The sequence below is a fragment of the Mus caroli genome, chromosome 8 (genome assembly GCF_900094665.2).
Source record: "Mus caroli chromosome 8, CAROLI_EIJ_v1.1, whole genome shotgun sequence".
Classification (NCBI taxonomy): Eukaryota; Metazoa; Chordata; class Mammalia; order Rodentia; family Muridae; genus Mus; species Mus caroli.
Window position 1 is genome coordinate 113626523 of NC_034577.1, and position 17069 is coordinate 113643591.

Here is a 17069-nt window from a genome sequence, read left to right on the forward strand (position 1 = left end):
CTGTGAGCATCCACTTCTGTGTTTGCCAGGCCCCGGCATTGTGTGTTCTGGGGTCTTATGTGCATTCCTTGCTGACCTCCTGGAGGAGGCCATGTAGCACAGGCTGGCCTTGAACTTGGAGCAATACAGCCTCAGCCTCCTGAGTGCGGGGTATCCCCTGCTTAACCGCCATGCCCAGCTCTCTTCGATTATTAGAACCCTAAGTGAGCTAGACGACGGCCCTGTGTCCAGGAGGTGGGCCCTGGGGGAGTCATGGCAGCTGGTCTACCTCATAATATCCAGGATCCAGCCTGAAGAGTGAGAAAATGGAGCCAGAGACGGGGAGAAGCAGCTAGTACCAATGTCCCCAGCACGGCAGGCTACCCAGAGGCCACCAAGAGCACGTGGCAGTAGAGTCACCAGGGAGAAAGCACCCGAGACAAGGTGGAGCTGTAGACCCTGGCAGCCCTGACCTACAGACACTGGTGCAGTAAAACCCAGGACCAAGGCTCCCATGGGTGCTTGGAAACACTTTATTTAAAACTCTTTTGAAAAGACAGCAATTTATGCCATGAACAGAACAAGATGCTGACAAATGTTTTCTTGCCTGACCTGCCACCAAGCAGGTCTCTCTGGCCCTTGAGGGCTCTACCACTGGTAAGGGAAGTCCCTGCCTGAGGAGGGATACGGTTGGCTCTGGAAGGTGACAAGGCAGGGCAGAAGGACTCCATTCTGTCTGGGCTGTCCTACATCTGCTGGGAGCAGATGGCCCAGATGCTGGGCACAGTGGCCCACCTGGTGCTAGGATTTCTTCTGGGTCATCACAAACCACCAGACAGGAGCCACCTCCTCAGAGATCACATGGCTTGGGGACGCCACCCGTCACACAGACAAAGCCCTGGCCACGCCCACGCTCCTCCCTCTACACTCATCCCACACGTTTATTTTTGATTTTTTTTTAAAAAATATAACTTTGTAAATGCTCCATAAAAATACTGCTCTTCCTAGTCAAACCTGGGTATTGCGATAGAAGAGTAACTGCTTTGTTTTTGCTCTAGAAAACATGAAAAGATTATCACACAGGATAAGATAGAAAAACGCAGGGTTCCTAAATATCACAAAAGCCAGTACCAAATGCTCACGGTGGAAGCGAAGCTAGGGACCGACCGGGTGGGCTGGCAGCCTTGGCTGGGCACCTCTTCCCCTGGTCCTGCTGGGCACAGCTTAGGGCACCTCATCCTTCTCCACACGAAGACATCCAGTCTGGGAAAGGCAGCCACCTGCTCTAACCCAACAGCCAGCACCTGCCCCTTGAAGCACCGAGGGCCCAGTGCTGCTGGCCAGGACCTGGTGGCCCTGCTTGATGACAAGGGGCCAGCTAGCCAGGATCCTAGCCTGGGGATTCTGAGACCAACTCTCCTTGTGTAACATTCCACTTGGCCTGGTGAGGCGCACTCCTGTGCAGGTGCCAGGGCAGAAGGGCAACAGCCCTATCCCTTGAAGCGGGAATGTGTCTTCTGCCCCATAAGAGGCGGGTGGCCAGGCTGTGCCTCAGTTCTCAGAGAGGGACAGAGCCAGGGCAGCCTGGAAGGCGGCTTCTTCGTCGATGCTGTAGTCCTGGGGACAAGCAGAGATGCATGAGGGAGGAGCAAGAAGGCTCCCAAACACCCACTGTCACCGAGTGTCCCAAGCCTCCTTCACAGAATGCCTGCCCCAGTTCTTACATGTGTTCCCAAAGGTAGCCTTGGATCATGTGTGCATACCAGTGCTGTGCAGGTTTGTGACCGTGAGGCGTGGGTTTCAGATGGTAAGAATCTTTCTTCTACAGCTTAGTTTTTGGTGTGTATATGTACAGACATGTGTGTGCCATTGTGTGGGCAAGACAGAGGACTTTCTCATTTGTCACATGGGTACCAGGGACTGAACTCAAGTTGTCAAGCTTGGCAGGCAGTAGGAGCCTTTAACCCACTGTTCTTGGACAAGAACTGGGTTTTCTTAGATGGAAGTTGTCAAGGCCACGAGATCTCCAGCCTTGGGGACCAGGAAAAAGCCAGCCAACCCTACGTGGCTAGAGGCTGCAGATGATGTGATGGGGGTGGGAGCTTCTGACCTAGTTAGGAGTGGGCAGGGGCTCCTGAGAAAACCCTTCCTGCTTCCCTTCAGAGTCTCCTTGAAGGAAACACCTTACCAGGGACTCATCTCAGCAGCTGCTACAGAGCCAAGGTAATGCCTCAGGGGCCCGAGTGGGCACCAAGGGACTCAGCAGCTAGCCTCGTGCATGCCCAAGCTCTTGACAGGTTTGGGTGCCTGGTGCCCTACATCCAGTGGCCTGACTCGCTCGGCACCCCCAACGGCTCAGCAGGAAACGCCTACCACGAAGGTGTCGTAGGAGAACTTGTGCCGGTGCAGCAGATGCTGCAGGAAGTTGGCGCTTTTGTAGCTGGGGTCCCCCCAGGGCATTGCTGAGCAGATGGGGCACACCTAGAAAAGAAGTTGGGGATAGCAGGGAGGGGCCCTCTCCTGCCTGCTCGCCCACCCACCCACTCACGGTATGGCATGCAGAGCACCCTCACTTAAGGTGTCCCATTCCCCAGGCCAGGCCTGTCCCCGCATCTCCCTCAGGCAGAAGCCCTATGCCCCCGCTGCTCACCACACGGTTGGGATCACTACGGTGACTTTCCACGCAGTGCTTCACCAGCTCCTGCTGATCCAGATTGCGGGCTCCGCAGTAGGGGCAGGCGAAGGTAGACCGGTTGGGGATATTGCTAGGGGTGGGAGGACACTGAGCGTGCCTAGGGCTAAGAAACCAGCCTGCCCTCTGTAGACAGGCTGGTGCTGACCCATCCCCTGCAGCCCACGGGAGCACTATATGTCTTGTACGGAAACTCCTGGTCCTTTCCTTTACCGCACACACTGGACTAATGGGCTGTGGTCGTGACAGAGGGGAGGTGACTGTATGATCCTTGGCCTAGGAAGAACCCTTGTTCTGCCCATCTTGGGTCCCCATCCTAAAGGCTTGCCTACCTGGGGATGGGCTGGGATGTGGGCACCACAGGGACGAACTTGGGGCAGTTAGCCATCTGCTCCTGGACCTTCAGGCAGGAGGAAATGTGCGCTCTCATCTTGGCCAGTGTCACCTGTGAGATGAGAGAAGCGGAGCTGGGCAGGTTAGGACTCAGGCAGCAGAGACGGACAATGGCCACCAAGGGCATCGGGCCCGTCCCTTCTGCTCTTAGAACATGCAGAGCCTGAGCAGCAACCTAGAGCTGGGGCTTCTGGAAGGGACCGTGATGAGGATGAGAACACATGGAGGTACACAGGTATCACAGAGCCACACAGACACAGCAGTGGTCATGGCCCTCAGGGTAGCTCCTCCCTCGAGACAGGACTAGGAGGCCCCCATGCCTGGGACCCTAGAAAGGCCTGCAAATGGAAGCTTCTCCAGCAAGCAGGCAGAATTAGTACTTATTAGGAAAAAGGCCTCTCCACCCAGCTGGTCCTATCAAGTCACCACAACTGTGCCAGAGGAAGCTGGCCAAGGACAGCAGCCTCCCTGAAGGGAAGGGATGTATCCCCTGCCACAGAGGCTCACCCCAGCCTGGGCTCAGTGAGCAACCCTGAAGAGAGAAAAGAAGCCATGGTGAGCCTTTCCCTGAGGGGGGACATCAAAGCTGGGGTGGACACTCCACAAGACTGAGGAATGTCGAGGCCACATCAGTACACCGCGCTTGTCAGGTGGGTACCGCACATGTCCTCAGCAGCCAGAGTTTGTGCCTAAGAGCAGCAGGGGTCCAAGAAGGTCCTCCTGAAGTCACCTGTCACAGCTGGGTATCCATGCAGGGGAAATCTGCCCCAGAAGACAGATTATAAACCTGAGGTGCTCAGGTGAGGTGTGCAGTCACTTCACATGTGACACTGACAGGATTCTGTCCTCAAGTCTCCCTGGGAAAGTCTAACCAGGGAACCCAAGCACCAAGCAGTACAGCAGCTGACTCAGCCCAAGGTCACTCCAGGTCATCTGCCTGGCGACCTTCAGGACACTGTGACAGGTTAACACAGTTGCAGTTTATTAACTAGACAGAGGGATGTCTGAGACATGATTGCAACGTGCTCCCTGCTGCTTATTTTCCTAGGAATAGAGGAGGAGTGTGGGAGCAAGGCGGGGTCTGGGAGCCCATCTCAGGTGGGGGGACCTTGTGAGACAATACAGTGAGTGGTGCCCAGGCCCCTCTGCTCAGGACAGACAGGACACCAGGTGCAAGGAGCTAATACTCAAAGGCCCTGTGTTTGTCTGGCTGGACCTCCCACCTCAGCTCCCAGAACCTTCTTGGCTTCCACCAGATTTGTCGCAGCCTGAGTACAGGGTCTGCATGGGCCACAGTGCACAGGCTGAGTCGAGCCTAAGTCAGGCAGCTTTTGACAACATTGCTCCCTTGGAGCTCTGAAAGGGTCTAGCAGGTGGCTTCACACTGGAACAGATGTGGTTCAACAGAAAGGGGTGTAAGCCCATGCACCCAGTTCCTCTATGGGAGAGTGGAACTGCTCGTTCGAGGAAGCTGCTCCCCCCAGCCCCCCCCACCCCACCCCCAGCCTGAGGAACCCCGAGCAGGGCAGGGCAGGTACCTTCTTGTTGCAACCCCGACAGGGTGCCTTGTAGGATGAGAGCTGCTTCTCTACATGGGTGGCCTTGTCCACTTTCTTGGGGTCGAAGGGCAGACGGCAGAGAGGGCACAGAGGGGATGGCACCTGCAGACATGGCTGGAGGCACTCCCCGCAGAACCTGCAGGTGACACGGACCTGAGGCTACTCCCTCCTTGCAGGCATAAACAGAGCGGCGCCTGGCTGCTACTGCTAGTTCTGCAGACAGTCTTGTGTTCCTATCCCAGCCCCAGCCCACCCCCAGCGGGACACAGCCAAGAGGTGAGTGGTCCTTCCAAACAGGACAGCCCTCTTACTTGGCATATCCCCTGCGGCCTGTACCCTCAGAAGGAACATCTCTGCAGCAGGGTGCGGCTCTTTCCTCAAAGTCTCCTGATTGTGTGGTGACTGACAGAACCTTAGGGGTCAGGGAGTAAAATTACTAACAACTGTGAAGAAGAAAATGCCAGGCCTGGAGCCCTGATTCACCAGGTGGTCAAAGCTGGCCAGGACAGGGTTCTAGGCCACAGGAGTCTTGTGTCCTGTGAGTCAAAGCTCAGTGATAGGAGGGACTGTGCACTCTCTCGCTGGCATGCTCCCAGACACCAGCAGCATGAGTTCTGTCTTTGCCTGGCCAAACCCTGATTTGTCCAATTTGCTGACACCTACAGCTATTAGAGCCTCCCCTGGAAGCTCACTGAGTACTGAAAGCCCGTGGTGTGAACTAGTTTATGAACTGAAGAAAATGAGTGGATTTGATTGTGCTGGTTCACCAACTGAGAGGCGATGGATTTGGTGACTCTGTGTGTGTGTGTGTGTGTGTGTGTGTGTGTGTGTATAATTGACAATTTGTAGAAAAACTAAGGAGAATGCTGCTGCTGGTTGGCTGCTCCTGGCATCCCCAGATAAATTAAAACGGGGTTAGAATGAGCTGTGTGGTTCCAGTTAACCGCCTTCCCGCACAGGGAATTCAGTGAAGGACAATGATGGAGAATGATAAAACTGACCAGCTCCAGAAGGGAAGACACAGCGGGAAGGTTTCTAGGTGCAGGTGCCCTGGAAGAGAACCTTCTGTCCAGCAGCCACAGAGCACACGCTGAAGAGAATCAAACCTCATTATAAGGTTGGCTAAATGACAGCAAAAACTCAAGCCCCAACCTCAGAGGGTGTGGACATCAACTGGGAAAGAGTGGAATCCTGGTGCCTGGGATGAACACGTGTGGGAGGACCACAGTGAAGTTGAGAATGCTGAAGCCTCGGATCCTTGAAGGTCTATTTCCTGAGGAAGTCTCCACCCTCATCAGATGGACTCCTACCTCCGGCTCCCTGAACTGCCTCTTCTACCTTTGACTGAGGAAATTAATTGTTCACTGTCTGCTAAACCGCAGTGACTCTGACTAAAGGAAACGCCAGGCAAGACAGCACTGATGTCTCTTAGCACCCACCAACAGGTAGGTACCTCTAGACCCATAACCAGACTTAATACTAGCAGGCTCCTAGACAGGAGGTAAAAAGTGTAGTCCCTGAGGAGGTGAGCCACACTACTAAGGAGCTTAGTGAGTTTGCTAACTCACTAAGCAGAAGCCTGGGGAATATGGGTGGGAATGGACTTTCTGTGTGTAGGATAATGGTGGAAGAAACATAAAACTAGATCAGGCTGAGTTTATTGATATGAGCCCATTGAGTGAAGATGCTAGGTTTAATGTGGAAGCTCGAGGTTTTAAGAGGTGACCTCTGCACAGAATGGCAAGTGCTCATTAATAGCACTGGGCAGGAGGCGGGGGAGTGACTCAGCCTCCAGGACTGAAGGAGGAGGCTCCGAGAAGGCAGTGTGAGGTACTTCTCTCAGAGGCTGTGGGGTCAGGATGAGGAGCCACACTGGTCAGAAGAGATGTCAGATTATTCCTGAATTTGCAGGTGACACGGCCAATGTCCCTTCTAGCACTTTGAGATCTCAAGAAAATGTCCTCTTTGCAGCAATGAGGATGGTGGACCCCTAGGTAGTGTCAAAGGTCCCTGCACCCTTCTTTTTGATGGAGCTACCACCTGGCAAGCCGTGATTAACAGAGCCGAGAGAAACAAGATCAGCCTGAGAGCCGACACTCAGTGGGTGTGAAGGACTCTCGGAAGCACTTTTTTGCAGTCAGAGTGGCTTGCTCTCACCTACCTCACCCTGGCAGAGCAGGCAGAGATGGCACCAGCTACCACACACCCAGACTTGGAATCCCAGTTCCGTTTATAGGAAATGTGCAGCACGGCCCAATCCCGAGAGAGCGAGCGAGCGAGCGAGCTGGTGAGCAGATGCCAGGACTGTGCAAGGAGTGGCTTCTTTGTGGGGTGGGGAATGTTCTAAATGACGCTAAGGGTTGTGTGACTGGGCATGGGGGAAACCAATGGCTTCTACAGTTGTTGAGCTTTTTGAGACACGAGGCTGGAGAGATGGCTCAGTGACTCACTGGTTAAGAGCCCTGGCTGCTCCTGCAGACATGGTGGCTATCGACTGTCTGCAGCTACAGTCCCAAGGCGGTCCAGTGCCATTTCTGGCCTCCATGGGAGGTGCATGCATGCATGATACAGACACACATGCAAGTAAAACACCCATAAACAAAAAGTAAAAACCCTAAAACCTTTAACAAAAGACTTTGCTTTGTGGCCTGTGCCAGGCCTTGAACTCATTCCTGTCCTACCTCAGTCTTCCAAATACTAGGAGTGCTACCAACTTACAGGTAGGAGCCACCACGCCTGATCTGAATGAACAAACCACGCAGCCCTGTATTCTACCTCAGAGAAGCCCACAGGGAGAGAAAGGCCACACTGAGAAAGAGGAAAATTGTCCCAGAAGAGCAAGCCTTCAAAGATGCTGGTGTGGACAGAGAGAAAGGTGCTCATTCTCTAAGAAGGCGAGGAGGTCTCAAGGACACTGCTTGTCTACACGGTGACTCTCCCCGAGAGGAAGTAGAACGAAACGTGGGGCTCTTGGCCTAGTTTCCAGACCACACTTCTCCCACAGAGAGTTCCTGCCTGCATCTACAGAGGCTGGTGCAGGGCAGCTTCTCCACCATGTGACACAACTGAGGGCATGAATGTGGGAGAGAACACCCACTGCATTGCCCCTTCCTGTGTTCTTACACCCTCAAGGCAGCCAGTTCCCTCAGGCAAAGTGGCCTTGTGAAGTCTCAAGACTGCTCCTCTGTGGCATTGGGATACAGCCTGGAGCACACCTCTACAGTGGCCTTGGGATGCAGCCTGGAGCACACCTCTACAGTGGCCTTGGGATGCAGCCTGGAGCACACCTCTACAGTGGCCTTGGGATAGTTCCTGGAGCGCACCTCCACAGTGGCGCCACTGGCAGGCCTCCTGCCTGTATCTGCAGCCACAAAGCCTCCCCACTTCCTCTCCCTCTCTGGTCCGGGTAGCAGTACAGCAACTCTGTAGGGAGGGTTCTACTCACAAGAAAACCTCAAGAAGGAAACAGCTTCAGGTCAGGAGGTGAAGACAGGAGGGGTCCGTGACATTTTAAAAGGTGATGTGAAAGCTCAACCCTCACACTTATTTTAAACATGGGCTACACCCAACAGACACTTCGAATTAAAGGTAGGACTGAACAGCTGGGGAAACAGAGCCGGCAAAGAAAGCAAGGCCACCTTCCCAAGGTGACGCTGTCCAGATAAAAGCCTGCAGAGGGAGCAATGGGAACAGGTTTACAGGTTTAAAGGTGCTTTTCAATCCCGTGTTCTACCTTTCTAGGAGGACAACACATACTGATTGGTGAATACTAGCAAACTGAAGAACGCTGTGGCCTGTGTGCACAGAGTGAAGGGATTGTAAAAAAAAACAAACAAAAAAAACCCCACCTCACAGAACACTGTAAAACGCCCACTTGTGCGTGCATACAAAAAAATGGGTCCTGCTCCAAGGCTTCCTGCTAGAATGTCACAGGAGCATTAGGCTGAGCAGGAGCTAGCTGTGTTCTTACAAGACAACCTAGCAGAACTCTCCAGAGGAATCCAGTCTTCGGTTCAGCCTGACACAGGGGGCAGGGAAAGTGAAGGCAGCTCTGGATGGAGACAAGGTCTCTGTCACCTCCCTGTATGACTCGCAGGCACACGCCTACCCAAGCGGTTCCAGTTCCCTCTGCACTAGAGCCTCCAAAATCAGCTGCCTCTGTTTGCAAAATGCCTCCCACCAATCTGGGTGCACCTTGTCCTGCCCCAATCAGAGGGGTACCCCAGCACCTCAGCAGCGTGGCTGTCTGCTGACAAGTCCTCCTGCCCGTTCCTATCTGCTAATCTCAAGAGCTGTACTGTGGGGAGGTCATGGAGCAGACGTTCTATCTTGGCTCCCTCCCAACCAGGTTGGGGTTGTGAAGGCCCTGAGCACCGCTCCCTCCCGCGAAGAGTCACATCCTCAAGTTTCTGCTCCTGAAACACCGGGAGGAGGAGCCGCTAGATTGGGGGTGGGGGGGTGTCTTGGCTCAGCTGGGCACCTAACGAAGTGCTTGGTGTCTGGGTCCCTTTAGGCCCCGCTACCTGGAAGCTTTCTGTTCAGAATAGGCCAAGTCCTTCAAAACAAAACATCAGGCTCCAAACACGTCCCTCTCCTAACTTTAGGGAAACTCATTTCCTTGACAGTCAACACGAGTAGACATGGGGTGGAACAGAGTGGGTTGCAGAAGCCACAAGTCGTTTATTTACAACGGCCCGCTCGCCTGATCTCTGCAAGCCCGGACCCCCGCGCTCGGCGCAGCGGCCGCGTCCACCGCCCTCGAAGCAGCCGGCGGCCGTTGGCAACGCGCGGGGCCGGGGCGGGTGCAGGGCGCGCGCGGGGCCGGCGGGCAGGGACAGGGACTGCTTCCCCCACGTCCCCTCTCGGCCGCCAGCCACGACCCCGGCCCGGACCCCCCTCCCGCGGGCTCCCGGCGCGCGCTCTCACGTGTGGCCGCAGCTGCCGATGGCCACTGGCCGATGGTACACCTCCAGGCAGATGGGACAGCTGAACTGCGCCTCCAGGCCGCTATCGCCGCCCGCGGGCCCAGCCGGCGGCTGCCGCTGCTGCGCCGAGGCCACCAGGCTGCGGAACATCGCCATCCCCGGGGCAGGCCGCCGCCGCCGCCCCCTATCCAGGCCGGCAGACCCGGCGTCACTGCCGCGACGGCGCCGCGCTGGCGTCACCGCCCAGCCCCCCCCCCGTTGCGTCACGACAGCGCCCGCTCGGCGGTGACGGCATCTCGGCGCGCCGGCTCCTCACGCCACTCCTGCAGTCGGGACCCAGCCCCTCCATGTGTCAGGCCGGTGAGGATTACGCGGGGCCGGCGCGGCGGGAGCCTCCGCCCGTGCCGCGGCCAAGGTAAGAACCTCCTACCACCAGGCCGAGGACAGTCCCCTTAGGTCCCCGCAGCCACCAACCGGAATTCCAGGGCTGCTGTGAGTCGGCGGCTAGAACTAAACCTAGGCCCTGGCGCTTCCTCCGCCAGCTCGGGCTGGGAAGCGCGACTCTGACTCCCCCAAGCCCTCCATGGTGCGAGAATTCTGTCACCTATGTTCTTGTTCTCTCAAAGCCGGGAGCAGAAATGTGTGAAGTGCGCAGAAGGCCTGCCGGTGGTGGTGATACGAGCGGGAGATGCCTTTTGCAGGTGAGATCTGGGCAGCCGACCCCACCCCAACCCCCGCACGCCCCTTTTCCAGGCTTGCTGTTTTCTTGTAAAGGCGCGGTTACTTTGTACGTGCTTGGCCCTAACCGTAAATAGTGGTGGGAACTATTGGTGACGACCCTTGTCATCTAAACTAGGCACACCCGTCAATTCAACACTTAAGATTCCATGACAGGAGAATTACCTCCGATCTAAGGCCAGCTTGGGCTGCAGAGATGACCCTGTCAAACAAAATCCCACAATCTCCTGCGCAGGTGCAGCCAGCCTCCCTTTGCTTCTGTGTTACAGGGATTGTTTCAAGGCATTCTACGTCCACAAATTCAGAGCCATGCTTGGGAAGAACCGGGTCATCTTTCCTGGGGAGAAGGTATGACGTGTGGCGCCTGGGCGCTCGGCTGTCAGCCCTGCTGTCTTCCGTTTATGCTCATTTCTTCAGCTGGCCTACTGTCTCTGGACTTTGAGGGTAGACTTGGTGTCTGGGGCTATCCAAGAAGTGGAGGAGACATGCTCATATCGAAGATGCATGCCTCCTTTGCTGACGCTCTCCTTCCCACTCCCAGGTGCTCCTGTCCTGGTCTGGGGGCCCTTCATCCAGCTCCATGGTCTGGCAAGTTCTTGAGGTACATCTATACCATCTTCTGGGCGTAGGCTCCTGGATTGAATTAGCAGGGGTCTCCTTCCTCAGCCTATACTATGGAAGTTTTTGGTTGATACTAGACAGCACCCCACCCCACCCCAAGTGGGACACCTTTAGGATGTCCCGTGTATATTCAGCAGGTGTGCAGTCCAGACAGATGCCCGACGCAGGGTCCCAGGCTACATCCCTATTGAGCTTTATTTGTTAGGACACAGTTTCAAAGATTGGCCAATCAAGACAAAGAACAGAGAGAAACATTTTCCAAAAACAATGGGAGAAGCAGGTCTAGGTAGAAGGGAGTGAGGCAGATGGAACGGGACTCAAGCTAAGAGTGTCTGAACCTGCAGAGGTATACAGGGTTTCCTTGAGGGAACCCATGCAGAACTGGGAACTGCATGCTTGCTCGCTGTGGGGTACCAGCTAGAGGGGCCAGTGGAGAGGCTGTCTTGGTAGGGGAGGTCTCAGTGGCGGTGCTGCTCCAGTGTGAATGACCTATATCGTACTTGAGTGGCTTTTGTCTCACCTGCTGGTCCCTCAGACCTACACATGTGAAGGTGAGAGCTCACTGTGAAGCCATTTGTCAGTGTCTGATACCGCTTCTCTTGGGAGACTCCGCCCCTGCTCTCTACGTATTGTCACCTCAGTTCTTACGTTCCAAAGCACTTTCTGGGGATTCCGGGGAACCCAGCAGATGGTAAAAGCGTTCCCCATGGCTCAGCCGCTGTCTCAGGTTGCTTAGGTGTCAGAGACAGGCTGGGGGGTAGGGGGAGTTCTGAAGTTTCTGATACAGATAGGACATGCCCTCATGCAGGAGGGAAGACTTCCCCCCCTCCCCCACACACACCCCTGTGAGGAGGAAGGCCTAGGCAGTTTGGTCCACTGCCTGGAGCATACTTCCAGAGAAGTGCTTTTGGCCAGAGCCGAGTCCTGATACTTCCCTTCTAGGGCCTGAGTCAGGATTCTGCGAAACGGCTGCGCTTTGTGCCAGGAGTCATCTATGTCGATGGTATGTGTGGTCACTCCTCTTCCTAGTCCCCAGCCATGCGTGAGCCCCACAGGCTTTCCAGGGGACAGACTGGGGACAGAGGTGCCTTCCAATTGTATCGAAGGGTCCATGGTTGAAGAAGGTGAGCTTAGAGCTGGTCTTTGGGACAGAAAGACTAGCCAGTTTCTTTAGCTGTGAGGGGAGCCTGTCTGAAAGCACCCCAAAGAAAAGGCCAGTCCAGCTCTTACAGAGCAGACCCGGTGGGACTTTTGTATGTGACACTGTTGTTCCCCCTCAGCCTGTCCCATCAGGCTCTTCCTCTGTGAAACCTACATGCGTCCCCCTGGGTTTCACAGAGGGCGCAGCCTGTGGCCAGAGCTCGGAAGACAGACAGAAGACGGTGGCTGAGGTGAAGCGGATCCTGGAGAACACTGGATTCCCATGGCATGTGGTTGCCTTAGAAGAGGTAGGTGGGTCTGCCCCTGTAAAGGGTCCTGTGGTGGCCTTGGAGCGAAAGTACCCATCAGGCTCCATGGACCTTGGACTCAGCGTCCCTTCTTTCATCTTTCAAGGTGTTCAGCTTGCCCCCATCAGTGCTATGCTGCACTTCCCAGGAGCCAGCAGGGACAGAGGAGACCTACAAGGCCGCCGTAGACCGCTTCCTGCAGCAGCAGCAGCATGTGCTGGGAGCTGAGGCTGGTGCCAGCCCAGCTCAGGGAGAGGCTCGACTGCATCCATCCCATGGCCAGGAACTCCCAGGCACGGCCGGGTACCCAACAGCTGCTCAGACAGAGGCCTTGTCTAGGTTGTTCAGCTCCATAAAGACACTTACAGCCAAAGAGGAGCTTCTGCAGACCCTGAGGTGAGCACACTGCCTCAGGCCAGCCCTGCCTGGCTCGTGGGAGGGGCTCCGGCTCCAGCTCCCGTGATTCTCCCCATCCCAGGACCCATCTGATTGTGCACGTAGCCCGAGCCCATGGCTACTGCAAGGTAATGACAGGGGAGACCTGCACCCGTCTGGCCATCAAGCTTATGACCAACCTGGCCCTGGGGAGAGGCGCCTTCCTCGCCTGGGACACGGTATGCAGGGTCTAGAGGCCAAGCTATCCTTTGACTCTTTGGCCTCCTCCATTTGAAGGCACCTTTGGGTTATCCTGGGGTCTTCCAAATGGAGAGGCCTGGGACCCAAGCATAGATGGTGGTGGCAGTAGGAGCCCATACTGCTGGGATTTGCGCCATACGGTGTCTGTTCCCCAGGGCTTCTCAGATGAGCGACACGGGGATGTGGTGTTGGTGAGGCCCATGCGGGACCACACGCTGAAGGAAGTGGCCTTCTACAACCACCTGTTTGGAGTCCCCTCAGTCTTCACACCAGCCATCGATACCAAGGTGGGCCTTCAGAGGAGGACGGCGTGGGCTGGTTGGGGGCAGCCTCTCCACACAGAGTCAGAAATCCCCAGTGCATCATCAGAGCCTCAAATCCTCACCTGGCACCTTCAGCCCTTCCTCCCCTAGGGCTGGCCTTGAGGACCTTGCTGGTTCTCTGTGACCTGAAAAGGCCGATAGCAATGCCCATGTTTCCAAAGCTCCTGCAAGCACAACCTGTGTCCTGGAAGAGCAGACTGCTAAGGAGGTGGCTCGGGAGGAGAGGGTCTGTCTGTCTCTGAGGTGAAAGGGTGGCAAGATGACACTGTATGAGTCCTGTGCTGGTCTCAGTGCTGGCCACCTGAGGCCCATGGTACTTGTCTTAGGTCCCCCTGAGCCCTTCTAAAATCCCCCACCTGATTGTACCTAGGCTCCAGAAAAAGCTAGCATCCACCGGCTAATGGAGGCCTTTATCCTGAGGCTACAGACTCTGTTCCCGTCTACAGTCAGCACCGTGTACAGGTGTGTGCGCCTGTGCTCCTTGGGGTGCTGTGTACAGGTGTGTGTGTGCTCCCTGGTGTGCTGTGTACAGGTGTGTGCCCCCTGGGGTGCTATTGTGCAGGTGTGTGTGTCCGGGGTGCTGTTTAGCTTTCTGCTTGTCACCCATCCCTGTTTGCCTGCGCACCTGCCCATAGGACGAGTGAGAAGCTGGTCAAAGCTCCCCGGGAGGGCTGTGCCGCTGGCCCCTCGGGCCCCAGATGCCTCCTGTGCATGTGTGCCCTGGACATTGACACTGCTGGTGCGTGCAGGGCCTCCCTGGGGTGTGGTGGGGTGGTTCTTTGGCTGCCCCAGGGTCCCCTCAGCCCCTCTCTGTTGCAGACAGTGCCACGGCCTTTGGGGCTCAGTCCTCCTCACATCTCTCCCAGATGCTGACTGCTGAGGCTGGGACGCCTACCCAGCCCTGCTGTGGTGCAGGGGAGGGTCAGGCCCAGAGCTGCCATAGGGAAGTCGGCAAGAGGTGAGCCCTGCCTGTGTCCTGCCCCGTGAGCAGGGCTGGAGGGGGCAGTGTCCTTAAACAGTTGAGAGTGAGACCAGGCACGTAAGTCCACTTCTGCTTCCACAGGGGGGATGCACGGGCCTGCATCACAGAACAGTTATGTTACAGCTGCCGAGTGAACATGAAGGACCTGGTGAGTGGCTGTCCATCTGTCCCTGTAAGCTATCCCCACGGTCCCATGGCTTCTCATACTCCATCTCTTGTAGCCCTCCTTGGACTCATTGCCACCCTACGTCCTTGCTGAGGCTCAGCTCCGCAGCCAGAGGTAACGTTAGCTTATGCTTTGGGGAGGCTCTGGGGACACCCCGAGGACTAGGTCTCACTGCACTCTCCCACAGGGGCTCAGTCTCTGAGGAAATCCAGGAGTATCTGATTACAGATGAGGAGGAGGACAGCTGAGTCGTGTGGAGCCATGAAGCAGGAAGGCGAGGACAAAAGGATTGGTCTGTGACAGTCCGTTTGTATAAATAAAAATGTTTTACTTAGAAAACCCTACAGTACTTGTGGGAAGGGAGAGCCAGGCCCCCAGACCCAGTGTGGCTAGCCCTGGGCTACACTGGGCCCCCAGCCCAACTGGCAGGGACGCAATGGATAGGGACACAGTGTCCCTTTGACAGCAGCATCGTCAGGGCTTACGTAGGCCAGGACCTGTCACAGCTCGTGCCTTGGGCAGCTACACTCCAACCCAAGGAGCTCTGCCAGCCCTGGTGGGCATGCTGCCCTGAGGCAGCTCCTTCATTCCCGGTGCCCAGGGACTGGGCTCCTACTCCCTCTCACGTGTCCACTTGATCATGGTCTCTGGAGACCGGTACAGGAATATGAGCTTGGCGTATAGCTCCTCCTCCAACTCCAGCTCCCGGGTCTCGCGCACCAAGAAGATGTCCTGGCACAGCTTGAGGATGCGGTCCACACACGGCAGTTCCTCGAACATGATGGAGTGCGAGATCTCGCTGAAGAAGCCCCGCACAAACTTGCCAACCACCAGCACGATGGAGACGTACAGCCCCACAATCCTGTCAGGAGAGGTGGGCATGTGAGCCGGGACCACTCAGAACCCTTGGGGCACTCGGAGATCCCTCTGCAGTACTCACCCGTAGCCGGCCAGGAAGCCCAGGCTAGGTGGGCTGACCTTGTCACTGAAGATGACCATGGGCAGCAAGTTGCAGTCAGCCTTGCAGTCCTGCAGCTCGATGACCCACCACTCGAGGAAGTCGGAGGCCTTGGTGCCCGCTTGCTCCCCAGAGGCCCCTGTGCCCACTTGCTCCCTCCGCAGCTGGATGCGCACACCAAGGTAGTCCTCTTCCTCATCTGAGTTGAGTGGGATAGTTAGAGTCGGGCTATGCCGGCCCCTGGCCTAGCCTGCATCCCTGCGCCCTGCTCCCACACTGACCTGGCTGCAGCTGTTTCACAGGGTTGGCTTCAGGCCCATTGGGAGCACGAATGTACTTGGGGAAGAGATGGGGAATGACCCTGTGGGAGGAGACAGCAAGTCAGGGGCATCTTAGCCCTCCTGCTCACATGCCCCACAGTGGCCCCCACTCACACTGACTGCTCAGGTCAGGGGCATCTTAGCCCTCCTACCCACATGCCCCACAGTGGCCCCCACTCACACTGACTGGTCAGGTCTGCCCTCGAGCAGTTGGGCCAGCTGCCTTCGTGCTGTACTGTTGGGGGCCAGCTCCAAGGTGTGCTTCTCATTAGTATACTCCACAGTGCCACCCTTGGCCAGGTCCCTGGGGAGCAGGCAGTGTCAGGCAGTGTGGGGCATCCCCCAGACCCTCATAAGAACAGGACCCACCTTTGGAAATTCCAGGTAAAGCGCAGTGTAATGTCGGCTGTGCCGTTGTACAGCTCCTGCTTCATCTGGGCTCGGCTGGGCGGGCTGATGCGCCACAGCGCCCCTGAGCTGCCCTCAATCTGTGCAGTGACGATGTCCTCAGGACTGTACTGGCTAATGAACTGCATGGCTAGCTGTGTGGGGCATGCTCAGTTAGGGGCAGCAGGCCACCTTTCCCCCGTCAGCCCTCCTCACACAAGTGGGTCCAGTGCAGGTCACTTACTGGATAGGGGTCAAACTGCTGGGACAGCTCCTCGTAGGCCTGGGGTGTGAACGGCACAATGGACGGCTGCTGGGCACTCATGGTGAACAGTGGCTGGGGACGGAAGCACGGTCAGCATGGAGCCCCTCAGGCTCAGAGGATGGGTGGGCTGCTGGCCGGCTACTCACCTCGTAGCCGCCTAGCTTGAGGGTGACAGTGACATCAATGGGCTGGTTGACGACCCCGACCACAGAGCGGATCAGTGACATGAAGAGCAAAGGGAACCAGATGATGGCAATGAGGAAGAGGATAATGAGGCCTCCCATACCATACTTGACGATTTTCTTCTTCTTCTGCCCCTTGGGCTGGGGGTATTTCTGGAAGGGAGATACTGGTTACCCTCCCAGCCCTGTAGCCACAGGATCTAAGCCTCAACCTGGTGTCACTGCATAGGCCTGAGTTCCAGAAATAACCATGAGTGGGGGCAGCTGGGAAATCAATAAACACCACGCTCTCAGAGAAGGCAGCCTTCTTTCTACACAGCTGCAGGCAGGGTCATTGGAGCAGAGAGCTTGGTGTGACAATCTTAGACATGGCCAAGGACACTTGGGGGACACCAGACTTGAGCAGGAGAGGAAGACTATTTTAAAAACTGATGTTTCGAGCCGGGCGTGGTGGCGCACGCCTTTAATCCCAGCACTCGGGAGGCAGAGGCAGGC

At 56.3% G+C, this 17069-nt stretch overlaps 3 protein-coding genes across 4 annotated transcripts in view; 1 reads left to right on the forward strand and 2 right to left on the reverse strand.

The window, feature by feature from the left end:
* Positions 1–496: 496 nt before the first annotated feature.
* Positions 497–9788, reverse strand: Rnf166 (ring finger protein 166). The gene is made up of 6 exons (XM_021171159.2): positions 9550–9788; positions 4603–4759; positions 3004–3116; positions 2630–2744; positions 2353–2460; positions 497–1596 (listed from the first exon to the last, which is right to left on the reverse strand). Exons 1-6 carry the CDS (start codon positions 9702–9704, stop codon positions 1531–1533), a joined length of 714 nt encoding a protein of 237 aa, XP_021026818.1. The 5' UTR covers positions 9705–9788; the 3' UTR covers positions 497–1530.
* A 36-nt stretch (positions 9789–9824) lies between these two features.
* On the forward strand, positions 9825–14801 carry Ctu2 (cytosolic thiouridylase subunit 2). The gene is made up of 15 exons (XM_021171158.2): positions 9825–9963; positions 10175–10249; positions 10556–10634; positions 10828–10887; positions 11850–11910; positions 12246–12355; positions 12462–12751; positions 12834–12969; positions 13147–13278; positions 13685–13776; positions 13950–14053; positions 14134–14272; positions 14378–14444; positions 14518–14576; positions 14650–14801. The coding sequence occupies exons 1-15, from the start codon at positions 9896–9898 to the stop codon at positions 14708–14710; spliced, it is 1533 nt and encodes a 510-aa protein (XP_021026817.1). The 5' UTR covers positions 9825–9895; the 3' UTR covers positions 14711–14801.
* The window catches only part of Piezo1 (piezo type mechanosensitive ion channel component 1), a 73433-nt gene continuing 71133 nt past the window's right edge, over positions 14770–17069 (reverse strand). For both annotated transcript variants that reach the window (XM_029480475.1, XM_021171157.2), the window contains 7 exons: positions 16539–16727; positions 16372–16464; positions 16110–16282; positions 15922–16044; positions 15702–15781; positions 15403–15619; positions 14770–15324 (listed from right to left, as the gene is read on the reverse strand). In XM_029480475.1, coding sequence (XP_029336335.1) covers positions 15075–15324; positions 15403–15619; positions 15702–15781; positions 15922–16044; positions 16110–16282; positions 16372–16464; positions 16539–16727 — 1125 coding nt within the window. In that variant the 3' untranslated portion in view covers positions 14770–15074. The remainder of the gene's footprint in view (positions 15325–15402; positions 15620–15701; positions 15782–15921; positions 16045–16109; positions 16283–16371; positions 16465–16538; positions 16728–17069) is intronic.

Coding starts and splice junctions, on each gene's coding strand:
- Ctu2 (XM_021171158.2), top strand. CDS start 9,896: ATGTGTCAGGCCGGTGAGGATTACGCGGGGCCGGCGCGGCGGGAGCCT. Junction 12,970..13,146: donor CCTTCCTCGCCTGGGACACG/GTATGCAGGGTC, acceptor TCTGTTCCCCAG/GGCTTCTCAGATGAGCGACA. Junction 13,777..13,949: donor ACAGTCAGCACCGTGTACAG/GTGTGTGCGCCT, acceptor ACCTGCCCATAG/GACGAGTGAGAAGCTGGTCA.
- Rnf166 (XM_021171159.2), bottom strand. CDS start 9,704: ATGGCGATGTTCCGCAGCCTGGTGGCCTCGGCGCAGCAGCGGCAGCCG. Junction 4,760..9,549: donor ATCGGCAGCTGCGGCCACAC/GTGAGAGCGCGC, acceptor TGTCACCTGCAG/GTTCTGCGGGGAGTGCCTCC. Junction 2,461..2,629: donor GTAGTGATCCCAACCGTGTG/GTGAGCAGCGGG, acceptor CTTCTTTTCTAG/GTGTGCCCCATCTGCTCAGC.